The sequence below is a fragment of the Cryptotermes secundus genome, unplaced genomic scaffold (assembly GCF_002891405.2).
Source record: "Cryptotermes secundus unplaced genomic scaffold, Csec_1.0 scaffold537, whole genome shotgun sequence".
Taxonomy (NCBI): domain Eukaryota; kingdom Metazoa; phylum Arthropoda; class Insecta; order Blattodea; family Kalotermitidae; genus Cryptotermes; species Cryptotermes secundus.
In genome coordinates this window covers 2335092-2361333 of record NW_019740661.1, presented here as the reverse complement: position 1 = coordinate 2361333, position 26242 = coordinate 2335092, and the positions used below count along the sequence as shown (strand labels likewise).

The following is a 26242-nucleotide window of genomic DNA, read 5'->3' as shown; positions in this document are numbered from 1 at the left end:
AGGTTATAAAACCACCATTTAAGATCATTTTAGTGAAAGTTTCATGTTCCTATCTCATAGAATTTAAGAACAATGATGAATAAATCATTTTCGAGCAAAATTTAAATGGCCGGCTGAATATATTACCGCAGGAGCCGAGGCCGCGGAATTTAAATGACAACGTCAAAGGGTTAACTGATAAAGAAATGTTAGACAATCTGACACTAAATTCCTAACTGATAATTCTCCACTGAAAACCAATCCTTGAATGTTTCACACTTCCTTGAAGGCTCTGGAGTTACTCATATGCAAGCACTTATGAATATTTTCTCATCAGTTCTGGACACAAAGCTGGGCTATATTTGGCTGACCAGGTCATAAACAGTCATATCTAAACGTAGTTAGTTAGTTATTAGAGAGGGTGGGTTTCCCCATGCACTTAGACCTGTAGTGGTCCATTGTGCTTCCCTGTATGATTTCTACCAGTCTCTATATCCTACCGGTACTGGTGCTTACCATCAGTCCCGCCCAGCCAGCCAGACCAGCTCTACTGGCTGAGAAGTTATTAGTGACTGCTGTTGGGCGGCAAACGTCCGCAATTTTGCTCAGTGATCTCCTTTGGAGGTATGAGGTTCTTTAACGTGCTGTAAAGCTACGACACAGGACCCACGGCTTAAAGTCCCTCCTGGAGGACTTGTTCCCTGAATTTTTCCGCCCTTAAAAATTCGACGACCTCCACCGGGTATTTGAACCCGCGTACTACGAGTCATGAGGTGGGAACGTTACCTCTAGACTACGGAGGCCGCTATATCTAAACACAAATAGTATCGAAACCAATACCTTGATGAACGATTTCATTTTGCAGAGCTAAGGAATGAACCACTGACATGACCTTGCCTGGGTTTGTTTTGGTTTCAAACCCAAGGTCAAACTGTCAGCACTCCCAAAGAGAGCACGTGTCCTGCCGCATATATATATATAATATTCGGCCAACTCAGGGTGCTGCTTGCTGCATATATATATAACATTCGGCCATTAAAGTTTAACAGAATGTTCTTGTGGAACCCCATATTTTCACTTTGCAGAACCTTGGTGTTACACTTAATACCATTTGGGAAACACTGCTCTAGCATGTAAGTCTCTTACTCATAATTTATGCAAAAACAATAATTCAGGCCATAAAGGCCTAACCCTTTATGGCCTCTTGGAATTTAGAAGTGGCACCAGTAGATGAAGTATGATCTCTGATTGGGGCTTCTGGCCCAGATGGCAGAAGCTTCATGATAGGTATATTTGGGAGCTGTACAAAGACACTCCCACACTGAATGTAGAGGTAGCACATTCCACTGAAACATCCGTAAACTTCTACCAGACTTCATGGTATCACATTCCAGAAGATGGTATTCTTCACACTTTATGGTTTCCTTTTGATGGTGTCACATGATGGCTGGATGCTGGAATAGTGGAGTGTGTAAAGGCAGTCTTGCTTAGCAGTGGCACAGGAAACATGTTTCCGCAGCAACAGATACTGACACCACATTATAGTTCTGCACCAAAATATCAACACACAACAATAATGAAACTGTTGGAAGTGGTGTTTTCTGTGTTGTCTACACCAAGGCTATATGGCAAGGCCCTTACTTACATACTCATGGAGCTGAGCCCTTCTGGAGGAGCCGCAAATTCTGCAGCTATTCAAGAATTTCCCAGCATTTTATGGGACCCGAATGTTCATTACCATGTTCACAAGAGCCCTCCACTGGTCCCTGTCCTGAGCCAGATCAATCCAATCCATACCATCCTGTCCTATATCTCTAAAATCCATTTTAATATTGTCCACCCACCTACGCCTTGGTCTTCCCAATGGTCTCTTTCCTTCTGGCTTTCCCACCAATATCCTATACACATTCCTCGTCTCCCCCATTCGTGCTACATGCCCTGTCCACCTCATCCTCCTTGACTTGTTCATTCTAATTATACTTGGAGAAGAGTACAAGTTATGAAGCTCCTCATTGTGCAAGTTTCTCAAACCTCCTCTTACTTCACCTCTCTTCGGTCCAAATATTCTCTTAACACCCTCAGTCTATCTTCCTCCCTTAATGTCAGAGACCAAGTTTCACACCCATACAGAACGATAGGCAAAATTATAGTTTGGTATATTCTAATTTTTTTATGTTTGGGGGCAGCAGACAAGAAGACAAAAGGTTCTGGACTAAATGGTAGCAAACATTACCCGTGTTCAGTCTCCTCTTAATTTCCTCCTGAATCAGGTTTTGATCTGTTATCGTTGTTCCCAAATATCTGAACTGTGCCACATTTTCAAAACATCTGTTTCCTATCTTTATGTCATGATTTTGCCCTGAATTTTGGTGACGAGACAGCAACATATACTTAGTTTTCTCTATGTTTACTTCTAGACCAACCTGTTTACTTGTGTCAATTAAAGTTTGTGTGTTTTTCTTTATGGTATCTACTGTATATTATCACCCAGTAAATTCACATCATTGGCATAGGCCAACAGCTGATGTGTCCCGTTTAATTTCAGTCTCACTGTGTTTCCCTGGACCTTCCTATTGGCATATTCTAAAGCAAAGTTGAAAAGGAGTGGTGGTAAAGCGTCTCCTTGCTTTAGACCATTCTGGATAGGAAATTTTTCAGACAAATATTTACCTACACACACTTTACTATACATTTTGTTTAAACACATCTTAATCAACCTAACTAATTTCATGGGTATCCCAAACTCTATCAGAATATCGTACAATACATTTTCTTGAAGTCTGTGAATAGCTGATGTAATGTCTCATCGTACTCCCATTTTTTCTCCAATATCTGATGAATGCAAAAGATCTGATCTATAGTTGATCTGTTACATCGAAACCCACACTGATGATCCCCAGTAGTTGCATCTATATATGGACTTAACCTTGAGAGAAGAATATTGGATAAAATTTTGTATGAAGTTGATAGCAGTGATATCCCCTGATAATTACTACAGTCAGTTTTATCGCCCTTCTTGTGAACTGGTACAATAATTGACTCCTTCCACTGATCAGGCAATTTTTCCTGGTTGGCTGTAAGGAATCTTCATTATTACGAGTAGTACCAACTGCCTAGCAGCGACTAGTGATGACAGAATAATGAACAGAAAACTTTGTATGTGCTGTAGTTGTAATGAGTTATAGAGTATGCAAATTAGTGAGGCTGTTGTAATTATTTATAGCTACACATTATAAGTGTTCAATAAATCCAGTTTTAAATCCAAACCCCAAATCTAGTCACTTACACATGACAATATGATGCATGTCAGTTCTGTCAAGAATACACTTTGGAATCTCATTCCTTCATCAAGTAGTGTGTTGTTCTCTCAGACAGTGCGGTACAATTGGAGACCTGAGTCATCTTGGTGACAGTTTACTGCCTTATTGCTTCAGGCACTGGCAGGAACTGGGGTACCTGATCATATACATCACAGGTCGGCCTGACATGCAGCAGCAGAAAGTTGTCTCCTGGCTCTCACAGCACAACTTTCCACATGGACTGGTGTCTTTTGCTGATGGACTATCTACAGACCCTTTGGGGCACAAGGCAACTTACCTAAAAAATCTCATACAGGTATGTGCCACATGCAAGAAGTTGTGCTTAAACAAACACAAGCAATTCTGGCTAGAGAAGTAACTGTTTCCTTTGGATGTATGCATGTTATGCCATGCTACTTTTGATTTGCATTTCCCTTCTAATAACAACAAAGTGGCTGTGGGAGCTACATTAATGCTATTAAGTGTATGGCCTCTAAATTTTATGTAGTTACAAATTTTGGAATGTATTTAACTGTATGAAGTAACTTCATGAAGTGACTACACAGTATATCTGTTTACTTGTTTGTTTCTTTTGGTGGTAACTGATTAACCATTATACCTAGATATCTTAAATTTGAAGGGGTGACAGTTTGTTCTTTGAATGTTTTATGTAATAAGTTCTGTTTTATTGAATATTATACCCATGAGAACTGCACATATCTTTGACACTGTTTGGCACTTTTTGGACATATACATTGTATATGTCCAAAAAGTTTTCTGTAAGACCCTTTTATAGTTCTTAATGTATAAGTTCAAATGGTTTATCTGTATGAGTGATAGCTTTTGAATAAAAGTAGATGTTGTAAAGTTCAGATCTTTGAGAATAGACATGAAAAGATCACAGCATGGTGTCCAGCCTTTTTCAAGATGATAAATATGTATGATGCTGGTTGCCTTGCTTTGGGAAGAAAGGGAGTGCATCAATTTCTGATGTAATAGTGGTTACTGATAGATTTTTTGCGAAATAAATGAGTACCAGTGCCTAAACCATGTGATAAATTTTCTTAAAATTTATTATGAGCGACTCATACAGAGTTTTGGGGCATTTCTGATTTTCAACCATAATAATGCCTTGACATAAGGCCATATATGCACTGTTTCATATATCACATAAACCATTGGTGGATAATGTTGAAATCTGATAAGGAAGACTGCTGAAAGTTGTTGGATAGTTCTAGTTTTCATCAGTATTTATTGACTTTTTCATATATTCTGTAAACCATTCCACAGATTTTGTTGAAATTATATATGGAAGGCTTCCAGTAAAAGTTGTCGGACAAGTCCAATTTTCAGTGATAGTGATTCATCACAAATCCTAGTTTACGTGAGGCCATCAGTGAATGTGTTAATGCATCCCGTAAATCATTTCACGGTGTTGATTGAAATTTAACATGGTATATTTCCACCAAGTAAAGTAAAAAGTAAAGCTATCCCTGTAACAGGCCATGAAGGCCACCAAATGTCAGGAAATTCTGAGCCATTTTGGTTCATAATAAAATCTAGATTACATAAGCCTAGGACTTTGTTCTTTCCATTCTTGCTATAAGCTGTGAGAAAAAAAAACATATAGAAACTTCATAATTTCCAATTTGAATACATTTAAAAGACTATCAAACACTTTGTAATCACTGTAGTATGTGGTGCTGTGACTTTATCTTTAAAAAGTACTTTCTCTCTTTTAATCTACTTTCTATTCTTCATAGAAAAGTAGGATAGTATGCTCATGTCTGCTTCTTCCTCCCTTTAACTTAGATTAGATGGCTAGTTTTCATGAAACTTAGTTCAGCACTACACTGCTGGAGGGTTTTGAAATGTATGTTAATGAATTTTCAAAAACTGCAGTGTTGGTTAAGGTCATTTCTTATTTCACTATAAAATAAGAATATAGTGACTGCTCCAAATGTATTTTTACTGTGTGTATTTTTTGGCAGTTTTGCTGTATTTTTCTTTTATATAGCAATGGTGCAGATCTTTTAAGTCATGTTCTGCAGCTGTAGACACTGGGAATTGTGTTCAAAGACGTCACTAAGCTGTATTATTATGGTCTCTGTATATTACAGGAACATGGGTTGGTGATGCATGTAGCATATGGGAGCAGTAAGGACATCAGTGTATACACTTCAATTGGCCTGAAAGCAAAACAAATTTTTATTGTGGGAAAGGTGTCCAAAAAGCACCACTCGCTAGCAACAGTGCTGCAGGATGGTTATGCTGCCCACTTGACTACTCTCTTGGCACATGGTGGCTCTAGGCCTGCACAGGGAAATGCTAGGATGGTGATTCCAAGAGGTTACTTTGGTTTGCCTGGACAGAATGCTTCCCTCAGAAGACGAAGGTGAGGGTTCATATTCTATTGGAGAATGTACTCTTTTCTAACCCAATACTAAGTTGGGAAGATATGTGAAAAGTAGCAGACCTGCCAGAAGAAGAAGTCAGATGCTGTCTGTCTTGTGGACATTCACTGTTACAAGCAGCCATATTTCTGTGAGATTGTGTTTGATCCTTACTATAGTAGTCTTATTTTATTTTACCTCAGTTCTGAATAAGATTTCCATACTGAATTTTTGTTTCAACTTTATACAGTGAAATCTCACTGCATCCTGCTTTAGGGGACCTCAGGATATTATGAGAGTACATTATGCTGAAATTTGAATTAAGAATACGTGAAATAAGAGTCATTTTTATTTAAATAGACATAGCAGTGTTTTACAAAGAAAAAAAGGCTCCTCTTTTATTGTCCAACAGGATATATGTCAGTTTCTTTTCATTTGATTCACTGATTTTATTTGCACAGTTATGTTTTAAATGTGACACAAGTCTTGGCAGCCAGCAGCATGCTACAGTACCCACTTGTCATTGATAGTAACATGATGATGACTACTACCATGCTCTGTAGTGCCTCTTCCATTTACAGTGTTCAACAGTGTTTTTGTAATACAGGTATATTAAGATAATGTATATTTATGTTTTAATGCTGATTAAGAAAATGAAAACATAATTTCTCTATCAACCACAGTTTGTAAATGACATAGGAGTTTAGAATTTTAGAATTTACATTACAGTAGGAAGACAGGAGAGATCTGCCACCTGTTCCACCCCTGCTTTCTAGGTTATGTGCATCACTGTTTGCATGTTCATGTTCAGTTCCATACTTGTTCATTTTTGCCATGTAGCTTATATGTTGACTTTCATGTGTCACCTGATTTTGCTCAGTGACTGTTGTGTATTTTATACATTTTGTGTGATCTCTGGTAACCTGAACCACTTGTTCATCAGCATAACGTCTTTAATGTCTGAAGCAGACTCAGTGATCTTGTCTGTGGTCTGAATTTGCCAGAAAATCATTTGGCTTTTAGATTGAAAGTTTGGCATCTTGTAGAAAAAGACACTAAGATATCTTTGTTTTGCAAGTGTTAAAAAGATTTTGTATTATTTTTCTTCAGAAAGGAAATCTGTTGTACTTTTTTAACATTGGCTGTCATGGAAGTCCTTGGCCAACATCCTAATTAAAACAATTAGTGCCTATTTATCAGTTCCTTGAAGTTGAGTTTGGAAGCTATATTCCTCCATGATGGAAGTAAATACACTTCAGTTCCAATAGCACACACCATTCGTAAGAAGACATAATTTGACTGCATACACCATCTTGTGAAACATATCCAGTATGATAAATATTCTTGGCATAATTATGGAGACTTCAAAATGGTCACATTTCTCTTTGATTTACAATTGGTCTATAGAAAATTCTGTTGTTTCCTCTGTGAATGGGGCAACTAAACACAGGGAAATCATTGCTCAAATAAAGAAAGGCCACTTCAATAAGCATTGAATCCAGGTCAAAGAAATGCCATCAGTAAACCACTGGTTAATACAAAAAAAAAACTCTGATGAAATTTACGCTTACAGCTTTTAATTCTTTCAAAGTTGTGCACCTTCAGCTTCATGTAAAGTTTCATCAGACATGCTTATCTCATGATTTTTTTAATTTGTGGGACCACAGATATTCCCTTGATCCTCTATGATCTTTCAGTTTTATGTTGAGAAACTACTGCTGTTTTGATCCATGGCCTTAACACAAATTTTCACTGAACTAGTTAGTTAGTTAGTTATTGGAGAGGGTGGGTTTCCCCATGCACTTAGATCTGTCTTGGTCCATTGTGCTTCCCTGTATGATATTCTACCAGTCTCTATATCCTACCGGTACTGGTGCTTACCATCAGTCCCGCCCAGCCAGCGAGACCGGCTCTACTAGCTGAGAGGTATCTATAATGCTTCCCCCATCTACCAGAGGTATTAGAGACTACTGTTGGGCGGCAAACGTCCGTAATTTGGCTCAGTGACCTCCTTTGGAGATATGAGGTTCTTTTACGTGCCGTAAAGCTACGACACGGGACCCACGGCTTAAAGTCCCTCCCGGAGGACTTGTTCCCTGAATTTTTCCGCCCTTAAAAATTCGACGACCTCCGCCGGGTATTTGAACCCGCGTACTACGAGTCATGAGGTGGGAACGTTACCTCTAGACTACGGAGGCCGCTTTCACTGAACTAAGTTTAATATGAAATGGTCAGGAACTTCACTGCACAAAATTACAAATCACGTGGTAAGGAACTTACCAATGCATACAAATTCATGTGCTGCAAGATGTCATTAAAAACTCACATTTTGGATTCACACCTTAACTTTTTCCAAACAAATTTGGATGCTGTTAGCGATGAGCATGGGGAACACATTCCTCAAGATATACCCACAAAGGAGAAGGGATGCTAGAGCAAGTGGAGCTGCAGTATGTTGGCTAACTACTGCTGGACATAAGTAAGGAAATCCCCCAAGGTGAAATACAAATGTCAGTCATCAGTAGCTGCAATGTAAGTGAGTTTTATGTGCAGTTTCTGCTTTGATACTATTACATCTTTAAATTACTCATTATGTCATTTTCGATTCATTCAAAACTGTGAGTGATAGATACATCTTGTGGTCATTTTTGAGTTTGCATTCCTATAGGGTCCACAGATTTTTATACGTGTAAAAAGTTATTTATTGTACAGTGTTATTCGTACAAAGGGAAGAGAAATATGTAGTATTCTACAAAGCAGAGAGTTGGCAGAGTATACAGGATGAGTCTGAAATTTATTGACAAACTTTGGAGATGCATTCCATATAATAGAACAAGGAAACAAGTTCATGCAATTATGGGTGTGCAAACTGTCTTTCAGAGTTACAGCCCAGCAAATTTAGTGACCATTTCAATTTATGTTGTTGCCATCAGTGACTTGATATTTCCTGTATGGCAGAAAGAGCCTGTCAGAAGCCTCTATTTGACTACCAGATATGTTCTTAATGCTGTAATCAGTGTCACTGCTTATAGTCCAGTTTCAGAAGTTGAGTGGTGTTGGTCATGTTCATTCATTCATTTATTTCATTTCTGTTAATCCAGGCTGGTACAACTGTTGGATATAGAGGAAGTCAAAGAACATGAAGTCATAAAACGATTTTGTCAAAATTAAATATAAGATTAACAAGCAAATATAAATATTACAAGGTAACAATTTAAAAAATTATAAATATAGATAATATTTTGAACTAATAAACAGATAAAACAATTCAAATTATCTAACTTCGTACATAAAAAGTTATCCACTATATAAAATGAAATGAAATTTTAATACCATATTAGCACATCTATTACCGCACTCAAGTCATGGAAAGTTCAATCATTTTATAAAAGTATGCTAATTGATAGAGGTACAACCACAAAACTACTTGAGCATAAAATACTACCAGTTTGTAATTAACAGTCATAGAACAAGAAAAAGATAATAAATGACCATAAANTGAATCTCAGAATTTTGTCTGAACCAAGTTTTATTTGCAATCACAAACAGAGCCAAGGAGAATATGTACTGTGAGGCCAGAGGTAATATATTTAATATTTTAAAGAATTTTCTGCAGGAATCCCTAGGTCTTGCCTTCATTAGTATTCTAACCATTCGCTTTTGAAGTTTAAAAATAATTGAGCTATGTGAAGAGGTTCCCCAAAAAATCAATCCATATGACAACTGAATGAAAATATGCATGATAAATCATCTTAAGGGAGTTCAATGATACAAAAGGTCTAATTACTCTTGCACCATAACAAGCTTTAGTGAGTTTAACAGCCAAATTTTCAATATGAGACTTCCAAGACATATTATTATGTAATACCAACCCCAAAAACTTTAATTCAGTAGTATAGGGAATAATTTTATTGTTGTATATGACTTGAGTTTCAAAGTTGTTTGCATGTTTAAGGCTGAATTTCATACAATAAGTTTTATCCACATTTAACGAGAGTAAATTTGCCTTAAACCACTTTGCCACACTATTAAAGACAATGTGTACTGCTTGTGTGCAGTGGCAGACTGTACAAGAAGATCTGCTACAGTATGGATGAGTATCCATTTAACAAACTTGCAGACATGCATCATATGTATGGCCATGCAAATGGCAATGGCTGGAAGACCATACACCTCTCTCAGGTAATGTTCCCACACTGTCGCCATCCAAACCATAAAACATTTGCCATCATTTATCATCAGCTTAGAGGGACTGGAACATCTGGTCCTTTTGCTCTCAACTGGGGAAGAGGGAGATCCATCCAGATGCCTGACATTGAAGAACATGTCCTGGACCATGTTGAAGAAAATCCAGGTGTCAGCATGAGACAAATAATAGCAGAGTTAAATGTGACACAAATGACCATCTGGAGGGTGTGGTATGAGCAGTTCCCATACCAAACCAAATATAGCAAGTCCAAGGTCTCAAGCCTGCCAGTTGTCCAGCCCAAGAGACTTTGTGTTGGTGGTTTGTACAGCAATATACTGAGCCTCCCTTTCTTTTGTTAGTGCCCTTTTCAGGTGAGGCAGGTTTTGTTGTAGATGGTGTCGTAAACTTTGACAGCCACCACCAGTGGGCAGAGGACAATCCTCATGGTATACTCAATTCTAGACATCAGCAACAGTTCAGCATTAAAGTTTGGGTAGGTACTGTTGGTGATTGTTTTGTAGGCTCACGTTTTGCCATGTTGGCTTACAGATGATCACTGCAGAAATCTCCTGTTAAATGGTTTTGCCTGATACATACGTACATCAACGTTTCAGAGTATTCATAAGTGTGCAACTGGCACTGAATATAAAACTTGTCAAACAACAGTCACAAGACAATCACAGATAAAATTGCAGAGACATCAATTCAACCATAGTTAAAATCTAAACTGAATACCTCAATTAAATAAATACAATGTTACACATACAATTATACCAACAAGATAATTAGCAATACATAATAATTCTCCTTCCTTAACTTACACTTACACTTAATGTCTATATTGATGCCTACTGTGGGACATCCATCAGTCAGCATGCACTCCCCTTCTATTCCTTAGATGGTGATCCCAACAGAAGAGCAAAAATCCATCAACAGTATGTGATGGATTATGATCTCCTAGAAGATGTGCCACTGGCAGTCACAGAATGCATGTGGTTCATGCCTGATTATACTCCAGCACATTTCAGCCATATTATGCTAAATGTCCTCAGTGGTACCTATCATAACCAATGGAGAGGTAGAGAAGGACCCATTGTGTGGCCCTCACATTCACCTGATTTGAATTGTCTGGATACCTACCTGTGGGGGGGGGGCACTTCAAAGCCCTTGTATATTCACCTCCTGTTCACACCATAGAAATACTTCATCGGCACATTGTGAATACCTGCCAGATTATCTGCAACTGTCCTTGGATCTTTGAACGGGTTTGAAAGTCCATGACAAGATGCACCTAAGCATGCATTAAGTCTCATGGTGAACATTTTGAGCAGTTCTTGTAAATGCATCCTTTCAGTGCTGTAACTTAGAAAGGAAGCATTTGCAGTCCCATATTTACATGAACTTGTTTTGGTACATGGATCTCATCCCCAAAGTTTGTGTGCACATGTCAGATTCACTCTGTATAACATGCTTGTTTTCAGTATATTCTTCAGAACACATTGAAATTAAAATAATGAAATGTGGGTACAATACGGTGTGCGAAGCTGAAAGATTCTTATGTTATGCATATGGGCTTTTGGTTGGAGATAAATAAAGCACCCATTCTTTGCATGGGTTTTGTTATACCTGATGATATGAAATACATTGTAATGAGGTTTCACTGTAAAGCCTACCTTAGTTCTGTAATCATGCTCAATTTTCCATGGATTAGCTTACATATTTTAAAATATTGGTCAGAATTTTTGTTTTGCCTTATTTCAGTGGTGTCCAACCTTAGGCTGGAAGGCCATAAGAAGAACATGGGTCATATAAAGTTTTTATTGAAGCATGTCAGCAACTACTATAAGTGGTAAGACATGTGATGGATGTCTGTCACCTGCCACTCCTGCAGAAACATGTGCTTTTGTTTAACTGTTGTGCTGCATCACTGTGCTTAAGCAAAGATTTTACTTATCTTTGCTTCATTTTAAAGTCAATATAACTAATACAGAAATTGCATGTATTTGTTCATTAGCATCCTGTTCTAATTTTTGTCTAAAAACGTCAAAATTATCACTAATTTAATATTTTAAGCACTGCAGCCAGAAGGAAAAATAAAGCCAAAAGTTTAAATACTTTGTTTTTGGTGTAATGACAAAAATGAATGTAATGGTGTATTGTTGTTCTGAGTGTGATTGTCTTATATTCCAGGTTAGCACTTCCTGGCAGGCCATTTCAGATCATAGGTTGAACACCATTACCTTAATTTGTGGGCATGCTTAATGGATGTGGTATAATACCATATTTATAATGTTTTGGTGCCATTTCCTGTCATTTCAATGTGTAATTTAAATGAAATGAAGTCCTGTTCCTAGAAACTTCCTTTGAAGTGGGGCATAGTGTCAGCATCTTCAGGTTCTTTGTATGGCTGGCTTGGATATCAGTTCATGAGCCTTCGTTAGTAACTTCAGACTCTGAAATGCTGTCACTTTGTTCATTTCACATTTTTGCAACAGGGTCCCCCCCCCCCTTCATTCTGAGCACTGCATGTGATTAGGTGCCTACTTTTCCTGTAAAGGTTGATCCAAAAATTTAATTTGATGCCAGAAGTTGTGTTAATTTTTGTTTGTATCTCCCCCATGTTCCCTCCTTGTTGTTGTCTGGTGAGAAGCACTGCTTTTGATGTGCGTGAGGAGTTGACAGACATGGTACTGCAATGACACTGTGTTTATGTTTGTGTATAGAATTACAAGCTTCCTTGTTAGTGGCGATATCATAAAACCTTGATGATGTGGTGCTTAATCAGAAAGCAAGTAGGGTTTATCCTTTTAAGATTTACATGTTTTTGTTATTGCTATTGGGTTGGACTAAGTCCCTTGTACTCCGGCCACTTCTGGCCTATTGTACCAGCCCCAGATGATAGGTGAGGGTGATTGTGGAGCAATTGGTGGAATGAAGATTGGCAGGGGAAACTGAAGCACTCAAAGAAAACCTGCCCCCAGTGCCACTTTGTCTACCACAAATCCCACTTGATCAGACCTGGGATCGAACCCCAGCCGCCGCGATGGGAAGCCAGTGGCTAACCGCTTCAGCTATGGCGCGGCCCCAAGATTTACATGTTACTAATTTCTGGATAATGTACAGAATAGCTCCACATTGTAGGATCATTTTCTTCAACAGATCCTGAAGTATTATCACTGTAGTTCCTACTGTTTGCACTGGCTGATCCAGTGTATTTGTAAAACAGAATAATTTTCTGCAGTTAAAAATATATGTGCTTTTAGCATTTACCAAATTTCTAAACAGAAGAAATAGAAGCATGTAATTCATTGTAAATGATAGAAAGTTATGTTTTAGCCTTTCAGGAGTTAGACACTTAAGCCTGCACAAATGTAAATTTGCTCTAAACTGGAGTTCTTCAGGATGCATATGAAGCAGTGCTTTCCCCAGGTGGCACTGGTTGTGTTTGTGGGGGGGTGTGAATGGAGTGGTCCTGATTTGTTTCAGCAGTGAGGCTGCAACCACTTCCCCTGCTCGTGGCAACATTAAGAGAAAAGTTTACATTAGTCATGTGTAGCAGAGATAGAGAAACAGGTGCAGTATCTATGGTAACTATCCAAGTTTAGTTTTTCATTTAATGCCCATTACACACTAGAGTGGAACTCTGATGTAGCATTTTATTTTTTCCTGAAAGTACATTTTCTAAAATCTTCATTTTTACATTTGGAAGCAATCAAATCTGAAATCCTGTTCTTAGCCGATGACAAGAAGTTAAACTGTTCATAATGTGACAGATTTCTTAAGAAATATTTGGGACTTCACTTTATATAAATAAGTGTGTGAGACATGAGCCACAGTACATATTTGTTTGTGTCCTTATTGTTTAATGTCAGAATTCGGTCTGTGTACATGTTTATTTATGTTTGCCCAAATGGAAATACACTTTTCTGTTGAGACATAAACTAATTATGTCAAAAGTTTATATGGGTATTGTTGAAGAAAAATGCCTTGATTATATAGCAGAGGAAGAAGAATACATCCAAATAACTCTGTATTTCACATGAACTGTAATTTGCATAATGAGTACTTGCTGTTCAATTCCTGTTCAAGATATTCCACAATGTAGATTAGATTTCCACTGTTGTATTCTGTCACTGTTCCTCTGCATTAGTGCTTTCTCTTTTCTCAGAATCTACTTTGTTCATATTTTATTAATTTAAGAACTTATTATGTTCTGACATATTATAATGGTCATTTGCAGAATTATCTATTTGTATTTTATATTAATGTAATATGGTCTTTTATTAATGCTACATAGAGTTGACACTGTGCTTATATGAAAGGTGAAGGTGAGGTGCTGACCAATGAGTGAAATAACACAAGATTAAATTTGAATTTTATTATTTCTCTGTTTTCTGAGTCACCAAGGCTTGTATTTCCCATTATCAACATGAAGTACAACAAACAGTCATATTTGTGTAACATGTATAGTAACTTACTTTCTGATTTTAAGAATATTGATCCCGCCCCCAGTAGTATAAAACAGTACCGTGCTTTGTTCAAAATTCAAACACTCTGTTATGTCACTTTAATGTTTGTTGCTTCTTGTACCCTGGTAATTCATAGTAACACACATTATAGCTTGAAGCTCATTTTCTTTCCTTGTAAGTTGCAGGGTTCTGTTCAGATGTCTAATAGAAATGTTCATGTCTTATAGGCTTTTTTAGGAGGTACGGTTTAGGACAGACACATTTGCTGTTATATACTTGATTTATATTTCATCTTTGTAAGCGTTCCTTGTTTATTATTTACCTGAATATCTTAGTATCAGTTTCTAATTCCTTGATATGAAATAAAGTTACTGGGACTTATATCTTCTATTGCTCGGTGCTTGTGTTGCAGTGTTCTTTCATGTATTGCAGCAGTTGAATGGGCATTAACAAATGTAACAATTCTGTGCTTTACTTTGTTCTTTTGTTACATTCATAATTTATGCTCTGTGCTTTACAGACCTTCACAGTGCATCCTTATGGCCTCATTGTCTTACAGCTGTAAACTGTAACTGTTATTTGTTTTGCAGGATACCAGTTAATATGAAAGTTGCATAAACTAGTGTTTCCCAACAGATGGCTTGCAGCCCACTGAATCAGTTACACATAAATTTTGTTGCTATAAACATTGCAGTTTAGACATAAAATGTGAATGTATAATTACTGATATCTAAAATGTAAATTGGAAATTGTAATATGTAGATATAACATTACAATAAGAGCATGGTGCATAGATATTCCAGAAGCAAGTAAAATTTCAGTTTTCAATAATGGAATTTGTGGGGGTTCAGTGCATAATTATAGTAGACAGTCATGTTATCCATAATTAGAGTAATAGGAATCTCTAATTTTATGGTACTGTTAGTGATCAGAACAGTAGGAACTTCTGTTCAGCTTGAGATTGGTGGTACTGGGTACTGGTCTGGTCAAAACTTAAAAAAGTTGCTGATAACTTTTCTAAACTTTTTCAGTCTGTATGTAATAAACCTTGTCCATGGGTCTTTCCCTTTTATCTTCTGAATTTTTATTTTCAGCTCTTAATTCTGATTCATGTATTTTTAAAGTTCTTAAAGGTCTGAAACTGTTTAAATTTGTCAGTTTTGTTGACATCCCTGGCTTTTTTTATGAAGGTTCTTATATCTCTGGACCTGTTCTGAAACATATTTTTAATCAAGATTTAGCTCAGCAGTATTTTCCTACCATATAGAAGCACATCGCCATTGTTTCTGTTTTTAAAAAAGGCAACATTGCCTAAGTTATAAATTGCAGATTCATCTCTGTTCTTAATGATTTTTCTAAATTATTTGCTATTAATAACAAAGTTTTGTGTTACCTAAGGTCTGAATTAAATCCTTGCCAGCATTTCACTAAATGTAAATCTGCTACCACCACCTTGGTAACTTATCTTGATTTGATAACCCCTATAGTCGGCTGTCAGGATCAAATTTATGCCATTTATTTTGAGCTTAGCAGTGTGTTTGACCTTGACCCTCATGCATCACTTTTTCATGAGTTTAGTAGTGGTTTTGAATTTTCTGGTGGTTATACTTACCTAACCAACAAGCTATCTCATGTCCATGTTTCTGGAATTCTTTTATTTCCTTTTGAAATGCTCTTCAGTATTCCTCAAAGATCTGTTTTAGGACCACTGCTTTTCAGTGTGTTTATAAATTACTTATGTGATGTAATTAACTACTGCAGATATCTAATTTTTGTTGATGATGCCAAAAACTACTGTGCCATTAAATCTTAAAGACTGTGATCTACCACAGCCTGACATTGAATCTGTACAAGGTTAGTGCAGTGCTGACTGTATGAAACTCAACATTGGTAAAACCAAAGTTATATCCTTAAGAAAAAGTAACACGTTGATCTACAAGTATAAACTTTGTGATTCCTCTATAACCCTTACCAGCTTCGGTATAGACCTGCAATATTTCTTGACTCTAAACTTTATTTCTATATATTTTCTGCATATTATGTTCTATGGTCTGGTCTAATTCACAGCATATCCTTCTCCATCTCATCCCTCAAATGTCTGTATTTATTATATTTTACCCTAGTTCGAGTCAAGCTTTAATACACCTTAATTGTTTGAAATTCTATTTTGTCTGCTGATGCCAACAAATTGGAACACATCTAGTAGAATTTTACATTCCTTTATATTAATCATTTATTATTTCTGTCCATTACATTTATGGTTATGCTTCAGAGCAGTTAAAATTGCACTCCTTAAATAACAGGAGGTATCACCTTCCTTATTTAAATTTACCTTGGTTCTAAATTCTGTCCTTCGGTTTTGGAAACTGTTGGTCTTTGAGTATTTTCTCAATATATCCAAGACTTTTCTGTGTTCATTATCTGCTCAAGAAAAATTGTCCTTCTGGTAGATGTGCTTGAACTGGTATGTATTGTTTATTGGGACACTGATGAGTGTGGATCTAAAACTGTTTCCCATAATCATAGGTTTAATTATTGAATTAGTAGTAGTATTTAAGATCTATGTATGTATATATATTTTTTTCTCATGGCACAATGATTGGTGTGATTGTACTAACCGAATTACTGTTATTGTCTAACTGATACAAGTTGCCTTCTTTTATCTTTTGTTTGTGTGTTTGTTTTCTTTCTTTCTTTAATAGTGCTTACGCTATAATTCGCCTTTGGGCTGTTGAGTAAGCATGAAAATGAATAAGTGATGATGATGATGATGATGATGATGATGATGATGATAATAATAATAATATCAATAATAATAATAATAATAATAAATTCCGTTTTAACAACTCCAGTGATTATCCAAACCAAATCAGTGCTGCCATTTCTTTATCATGCCATGAGAATGGTTGATTATCTGCATGAATTAAAAGACAATGCATCAAACCACTCACATCATATGAATTATCTTCATTCAGAATCTCAGTCAGTAAGATATACTCCACTCACCACACTTCATTTTAATCTACATGTATGTACTTTAATGTGTAAATCACTGTCATCAGTAGAAAGTATGATAGAATCATGATGAAGAGTAGGGATTTGTTTGCAGATTTGTAATTTCAGTTATGAACCCATGTTTGTTAGAATGCCATAATGAATTCACATCTGTGTTTCTTTTCCTTTTATCCATCTCATAATGTTTATGCTCAGTTGCATAATTAATTAGTGCTGCAGTTGACCCTGTACATCTTAGATTAATATACTCAAGAAATAAAGATTTAGCATGACTAGTGGTTATATTAGTGCCACTGTAGCCCTATTTTTGCAGGTCTGCCAAACGAGCCACATCATATCCACTTATGGGTGGAATCGGGTCTTCAGAAAGAAGTGTCGGTGGACGTTCACCACGTCATACATCTACCCGTCTTCCATCTGATAAACTCTGACACTCTTTACTTATAATGAATCTAGTCCATTCTGCTACTGGAAGACATTCCTACATGACAGGCAAAGTTGTCGGTTGCAAGAGCCCAACGTGGGTGAAAGCCCATACATGATTTACCCTTAGTTGTTATTATGTTCTAGTCTTTGCAGGAAGATGGGAGATTGTAAACAAGAGAGATAGTATGTGAAAGATATCATCACACATACATGTATTGTATCTAGTCTGTGTGGCCATCAGAGTGCATTACCATGTCGTGGATGAAATGAGCTATTTAATGAAGAATTATCATATTCATACAAACAACAACAATCAAACCGACTATATGAACGTTGATACATCTAAAGCAATTGTAAGAAACTTCACAGTATGTTTGTTAATTGCAAGGATGTACTTAAAGACTAGTTTTCAGAATGCAGTTGTCTGGAGCTAAAGACATTCAAATGAAGAAAGAAATGATTTTATCTAGTGGTTACTTTTCGAGAGGGTATTTTGACTTCATGTCTGTCTTTGAGTGCATGAGATTCTACATGTGTAGCTATGACCACATGCCATATGGTTTCTCATATTACTAATTTGATTTAATTAAATAAATTATAACATATTTTAATGTGAACTTACTTTTTCATGGAAAGATTTTTGCAATATGATCCCTGAAATCAGGTAGAATAAACTATGTGAGATTGAGGTTCTCAGTAAATATTTAGAGTATGGTGCTTTGAGATATATGATAGATATATGTCTACGAAACTATACGGTATTGCATCCAGCAAGACCATAATCTTTATAATAAACTACATTCAGTTTATCCTGATGTATAATCATAAGTGCTCGGAAACCTCATGGAAGATGGTCATGGTGTGTGCAAGTAGTAGTGAAAACAAATGTGACAAAACATTTGTACATGAAACATGACGCTTATAAATGTATATGTGAATATTCACATGAAATGACTGTTCCTTTGCAGAAAAGTTGCATGTACCATAATATATGAATTTATGTGTGGTATGTTCATGCCTGTTCATTGTCCTCTCTAGATTTATAAATTAGGTTAGGTTGCGCCCTTTCTGTTCTATTCTCCCTCAGCAACACTGTACTATAGATTCCATTGTATATTCATGTTTTGTGTGTTCTGTATAAATATTGTCTATCATAGTTCCCAGCATTTGTTAATATGACAGAAGTAGTCAGTCTTATAAAGCAGAATGACTCCACAAATCACATATCAAAGGTCTAATATCAATGCATATAGGATTCTGAAATGTACATTAGTTCAAAGTCAGGATTCTCTGTTAATCGACCAGTTATGATTGCCAGATCCATTAAACAAAATCCATTATCAAAATATTACACTCAGTACTTCCATTTTTTAGGGGGCATGCAGTAGCGTAGTTGGTTGAGGCACAATGCTACAAGCCAGAAGGTCGCGGGTTCAAGTCCCGATGAGGTCACTGAATTTTTTTCAATTGACTTAATCCTTCCAGCAGCACTATGGCCCTGGGGTCGACTCAGCCTCTAACAGAAATGAGTACCAGGAATTAATTAAATAATTTTCCTGGGGAGTAAAGCGCAGCTGGCATGTAAGGCTGACAATCTTACCACCATCTTTGAGCCAATTGTCTAGATAATATGGGACCCTCAATGTCTCACAACCCTATGGGCCATCACGGCCTGTTACAGGGATAGCTTTACTTTTTTATAACTTACAGCTTCTAATTATTCTTTGCTCATGTTATGCAGATAGCTTGATGCATCATATATTCTGCCTTGTTTCATATAACAGTAACAGATTATAGTATTTCTGCATGTCAGTTCATCTGGAGGTTTGATAAATTTAGCCTTATACCTTCTAAAAGAATATCTTTGACTTACTAGCATGAAGGCATATGTTTTAAGAGTTTAAGGAATCTGTTCTTTACAAGTAAAGTCATAGCTAACTGAAAGGCAAAAGTTTGCTGAAAATCAGATGAGCCATAGCGAACTGAAAATAAAGCACATGGAGATGAGCTCTTTTTCCTTTTCCTATCATATTATATGTGTATTACGATTGTCTGCTTTTGTTTTCTTCGTTTCCTGGCATATTTCACATTTCATTTATTGTGACCGCAGGTTGCCAGGTAGCACTGAGGTTGCTGGGAAACATGCCTATTGCTACAGAGTAGACACAGTGCACGTCATGTGTTGTGTGACCTGCCAGTTTCCATGTGGCACTGAAGCCATGAGAGCACTAAAAAACATACCATATAAGTGTGAAGTAGGATGCAAAGCACGTGCCGTAACTACTGACCCGGCATACATTAGTATTTTGTGGCCTTTAATATTTATTTGTTACTTAAACTTCATTTTCTTAATGTATAGCATTTTAAAATTGCCTCTCATTTTACTGTAATCTGTTTCTGTTCTCAATTATGAACAGAACTCAGTTTGAACATGTAGACATAACAAAAGGGTGACTTTTCATTGTTAAATTACACAATTCCATCATCTGAAATATAAATATTCTTTTAATTATAACAATGCCACTGGCATTGATAACTGGGTGAGACCATATCCTTCCACACAGCTTTTACTAACATACTGGATATGCACATGATATGATACTTTGATAACAGGTAATGAATTTACACCATGTCCTAATTACTTCATATTTCCTTGATGTTATTTATATATTGTTTGTGGAGTCATTGTCAGTTGTTACAGTTTCTTTATTGAAGTGCCTGTCTTATTCATTGAATTGCTCATGCCCTGGCTGCTGTGGCATTCAGACTGCATATGTATAGAAGCAGAATAGGCTGAGTTTTGTATTAAAGCTTATGTTGATATTTATTTTGTTATAATGTGTACAATTCTGTAACAGATTTTTCAAGGTCATCCAGGTTTCCAACAGACTTGACAGTGTTTATTGATGACACACAAACATTTACATGTGGGTTAAGAGCAAAATCATAGCATTGAATTGCAACAAATGAAGGAAAGTAAAATACACTGACTTTTTTAATGTATCATGACCTTTGAATTTCAATGTCTTTGGCAAGTGATAACTTCTTAAATGTGTTTCTTTTTCTTTCTTTAAAGAATGAGCACCCAGTAAGATCCAGTCTTATAAAAGATGTATTACAAGTGATAGACTGCAGACATTCTGTAATATGGAGTTATTTTGCTTCAGATGAGCTATCCATCATTCAGAACTGGCAGTTACATCATAATTCATACATATGTATAACAGTATGTAGCTTATACAATATGAAGCAATCTGTCGTCTTGGATTTTTCCAAGTCAACCATTTAATTCTCTAAAATGTATTTAAAATTCTTCGACTTCTGAAGTGTGATTATGTACCAGCTTGCTCAGAAATACCAGAATTAGAGCTGTGAATCAATCCCTGCCCTTCCTATAAAGTCTAACTGCTCCTCAGAAATCAATCTGGGAAAAGAAACACAACCATTCCAGTACAGAAAATGGTGCATTTATTTGAACTTTCACAGTTTATCGGCAGTTGAGTTCGTTCATTCATAGTATGGCTCCCTGAAGTATATTAAAAAGCACTACACTACACAGTCGGAGCATCAGCAGCCAGCTCTCCTTTAACAGCAGAACCCCCATTTAATATCCTTCAATTTAAGGGTTCCTTTCATTTAACATTCAGTTTCAATAGGGCCAATTCAATAATCTCAGTGTTAAATTATCTCTATTTAAGAGTTTTATCACTTCAGTGTTTAAATCTGCTCCACCCCCACCCCCCACAAAAAAAATTAAATGGGGTTTCGCTGTACTTATTTTTTATGTGGAATATAAGATCTGTCGCATTATTTTCCATAATGCTTTGTATGTTGGTATGTCTAGACTTGTATTCTGAACCTCTCATTCCAGCTATAGAGCACTAGCCTTCTAGTACTGTTGATAACATCAGAGTAGCAGTTAGAAACAGCAGATATTGTTTTCACTGCATTACAGTATTTGGATTCATGATTCAAACAAAACACATCTGGGATGTCAGTCAGTACTGGTAATACAATACAATATTGACTAAATATTTTGGTATCTATATTAATTATAATCGAAAGGTATATTGTTAGTATATAAGTGTAAATAACATTTGGCCTGTATCAGCATTTGTGTGATAACAGGCTGCAGGCTAGTAGTCATGTATTCACAAATGCTAAATATTGAGACAAATCAAGGATATAATTTGAAATGCTAGGGAAAAAACACTAACCTCAACAACTCAGTATGAACAAAACAAAAATATTGATCTCAATAATTTGGTATTGATATCAGCTTTCATATTGTTTGATATCCCCATCATGTAATGTAAAGAAAGATTATTATTTTCTGTAATATAGAATGTTATTTCATTTCCTAGAAATACAGTATTTAATTGGATGATATATTTCCTGAATAGAGTTCCTACCAGAAGGGTTTCTATACTGGTGCATGACGTCTGGACCAGGAAGAACACAGGAACTGAGCTGTCAGGTTGTCTGTTTATTGAACAAGATTTCTGAAAATATTTACATATGTGTGGTTGTACATAAATAGTAAGAACTGATTCAAACAGTGCTGGCCTTCATAACAGAGGGTATTTAATCCAAATTGATATTTAAAGGGTCAATGTCAAACTCTCCTCTGGGAAAAAAAAAAAAAAGTTCATAATTTGGAACTTGCAATTAAGTAAATTAAAAGTGTGGTTCATAATTTCAGTGTTAATTACAGGTTCTTTCGTTTTTTGATGGTTTATTTTATGACACTTTCATTATCACATAAAATTGTAGGATGACAGATGAATGATGAATTTAAAAGGATTTGGAAGAAGTGCTCATGACATGACTGAGGTGTGTCCTGGCATTTGCCTTGGGGGATGAATGATGTAAAACCAGTCAAGACAACTTGTGTCTGGTCAAGATTTGAACCAAGCACCTCCCAAATACAAATCTACAGTGTTACCACTAGACCAACCTGTTCGATCAGTCTGTTGTTAAGTTGATGTAGATTTATTTATTGTTTCCTTGATGGCACTGTAAACAGCTCAGATTATATAACATCAGATGGTCAGATTAATGAATAATTAATTGGAAAGATTTCGAAGAAAGTAACTGTAGCTTAATTTGAAATACTCTCAAAGCATTTGCCTGGAAAGCTTGAGGAAAACCACAGAATCTCAGTCAGTACAGGTAGTCACCAGGCTGAGATCTCAACCCATTACCTCCAAAATACAAAGCAGGAGTGACGTCCACTTGAATGTGATGTTTGGTTAAAACAATGTGGATAGTTCAAGAAAGTGACAGTAGAAAACAAAGATAACCCAAGCAAAGTAAACCGAGTTGCAGAAATGTTATTTTTCCCCACACTTCTGGAGGCAGAGTACGTAACTGGGAAGAGATACTGAATAAATCTTCACTGTGAACACACCTCAAGTTGTGCTCCTTCTGACTATATCTCAGATCTTTATCCTTGTTATTAACTTGTTTCACAGTGATCAAGCTAGCCCTGAAAGATGTGTATTCTGTACACACCAGTGTGCAACTATAGTACACAATGTATTGGAAGTAAGGCAATAATACATTTCAGCAACACAACAAGAGGTTTCTTGACACACAAGTATTATAATAGCATAAGGAAAGTGGTGTTTAAAACAGTTACAAGATAGGGGTACAGAGAGATATGTTTCATTTTATACTTGCTTGTATACTATCAAACAAACTCTGTATCTTTATAAGGCCACGCAGTCCATGACCGACTCGCATAGCAACACCCCAGATTAAGAGTTAATGCCCTCCCATTAACCTTGCCTTTATCCCCCGACACAATATCCTATACCTGCTCTAACCTTGCTCAAGCTCCCCAGACCCTTCCCCTCTCCCTCTCCACTGATTTCCCCTGTAGACCTGTCCCTTCCTTTCATGCTCTCATATAGCTGAGTTTATTTCCAACATTAGTCTGCTTACACCTCTTCTCACTGTTTCTTCGCTTGCAGATTTTCTTATTTTTCCTTCTACACTGAAGATGGAGACGATATGTTCCTCCGAAACGTCAGATAACACCACATCCCAGAAGACTGCTTTCTTCCATGGCTTTAGTCTGCAAGTGAACTATACCAACCGAGCAACCACCGCTTTTTGGTGAAGTTAGTGCTAACTTTAGCAGATAGAGGGTGTTGCGTGGTCAGTGCAATGAGTCCCCATGGCCATTAATTTCGGTTTTCTAGACTGGAGCTTGTATACTATCTCTGATATTATTCTTTGAAGAGTGCTGTTTCTGTCTCCTGCACTATCTTGTCTTCCTTTTTATAGGCAAATAAAAATATAAAATGCTTGTTTACAAGAATTGAGAGTATATTTTATGGTCACATTGCCTAAAATAATTTCATCTGTTCATTGTTATTATCAAGCCATCCCTCATCTTGTATAGAACTTAAATAAAACAGGTACTAAGGGGACAGTGGGGCACGCGGTAGCATAGTTGGTTGAGGCACTATGCTACAAGCCGGAAGGTCGCGGTTTCAAGTCCCAATGAGGTCATTGGATTTTTTCAATTGATCTAATCCTTCCAGCCGCACTATGGCCCTGGGGTAGACCAAGCCTCTAACAGAAATAAGTACCAGGAATGGGGGCAAAGGGTGGCTGGCGCATAAGGCTGACAACCTTGCCGCGGTCTATGAGCTGATTGTCTAGAAAATGTGGGAACCTCAACATCTCACAACCCTATGGGCCTCCACAGCCTGTTACGGGGATACCTTTACTTTTCTTTTTTTTACTAGGGAGACAGCAAATTTGTGTGTGATGTAAACATAAAGTCAGTATATAATTTTTTGGCATTGCAAATTAGGAAGGCCTTGACACAGGTTGCTATATTATGCAATATGGCCATGAACAGTCTTTGTAATACCTCTACATGATGCATTGTAGTTATCACTAAGTTCCATACTATAAGCCATTCTCACTAAGAGATGTCATTGAATTTATATATTTTAAGCAACGATTTTTTGTATGTGCTTGTTAAATTTAAATGTGACGAAACATTGGATCATGTGAAATAGTAGCTGTTTCTCTCCTGCATCTTATTTTTATACCTGTCCACATATGTCATGAATGCTTGAAGAGGCACAGATGTGACCAGAGGAACAGTTTCTCTTTATTACAGTTCCAATTTTCGATCTTTTGGTTCTGATGTCTGAGGTTTGTGTTCTCACATTCTGTACATAAAATGCTATACTGGAAACTTATTAGGAGAAAAACAAAATTTTGCTTTTAGAAGACTGAAGAGGAATGCATATATGACAACACAAGTATCATTGCTTAGCAACGGCGAGCAAACAGCTGTTGCTAGGCAAAGCGAGTCAACAGCGGTTGCTTGGCAAAGCCTACAACAATACAGACAGTTACATGTTTTATATATGTCCGACTCTTGGTTATATAAGAAGATACATTGAAGCACAACATCAGACAAGGCGAAGCCCGACACAGAAAGTATAAGAGGCTTAAACTTGGCGGCGGTCAGGCATACGACCGTTCAAGTGACTAGACTGCCGTGGTAGCTAATACTACTAAGATATTTGTATATATATATAAAAAGGGCATAATCTGCTGTACCTAGCCTGGACTGACAGAGGCTGTGTANGCATTGTAACTGTATGTAAATACAGACAGTGGACTTATTAATACAGTATGACTGACAAATGACAGACCCGACCTCTCGTCAGAGAGGGCGCTACACATGGACAGGACAGTAACTTTCATACAAAAGAAATATCTGGTCATGAGCCCCAGCTGGGGCTCGACACCAAGACAGACAGACTGACCGACCGTCAGTTGTAACATGACCCTCGCCCTCGCCTCGCCTTGCCAAATGTCAAACTCAAGGGAAATGCAAGCAGGGGTGCCACAAGGTTCAGTCCTTTCCCCTAGCCTTTTCAATTTGTACATAAATGATGCCCCCCAAACACATGGTGTTCACATGGCACTCTTTGCGGACGACACCTGTCTGTATGCGGCAGATCGCAAGGAGGGTTTTATTATCAGAAAACTCCAGCGCGGTCTCAGCTCAATGGAGACCTTGTGTGAGCGCTGGAATATTAAAATTAATGAAGGTAAGACTCAGGGGGTCTGCTTCTCTCATAGTCGTCGACCGCCTGAGTCTTGTCTCATTCTAAATGGACGAAATATTGCATTTGTAAATAGTGCAAAATATCTAGGTGTAATCTTCGATAAGAGAGTTGAATGGAGATTGCACATAGAAATGATCGAAGCCAAGGCCCTCAGAACATTCATTAGAGTATGTAAGTTTTGAGGTTTTCACGGCGATGACTATGAAAAAAGTCGTCTTCTGGTATCTGGCGCCGTGTATTCTTCGTTTTAACCGACGTTTCGGAGGAACATATCGCCTCCATCTTCAGGGTAGTTGAGTTGCGTGCGAACAGAGATAGCTGTACCAGCACTGATTGGGAAGTGAAAAGTGCTTCTTTATATATGAAC

General features: G+C 37.0%; 1 protein-coding gene across 10 annotated transcripts in view; it reads left to right on the top strand.

Moving 5' to 3' along the window:
• LOC111872496 (protein retinal degeneration B) overlaps window positions 1-19217 on the top strand; it is a 159934-nt gene extending 140717 nt beyond the window's left edge. For 6 of the 10 annotated variants that reach the window (XM_023866474.2, XM_023866470.2, XM_033754731.1 and 3 more), the window contains 3 exons: window positions 3414-3594; window positions 5399-5673; window positions 17658-19217. In XM_023866474.2, coding sequence (XP_023722242.1) covers window positions 3414-3594; window positions 5399-5673; window positions 17658-17775 — 574 coding nt within the window. In that variant the 3' untranslated portion in view covers window positions 17776-19217. Of the gene's footprint in view, window positions 1-3413; window positions 3595-5398; window positions 5678-11621; window positions 11710-13346; window positions 13448-17657 lie in introns of those variants that run through there. The other 4 variants (XR_002844233.2, XM_033754733.1, XM_023866475.2 and 1 more) reach the window with 4 other exon arrangements.
• The last annotated feature ends 7025 nt before the right edge of the window (window positions 19218-26242 follow it).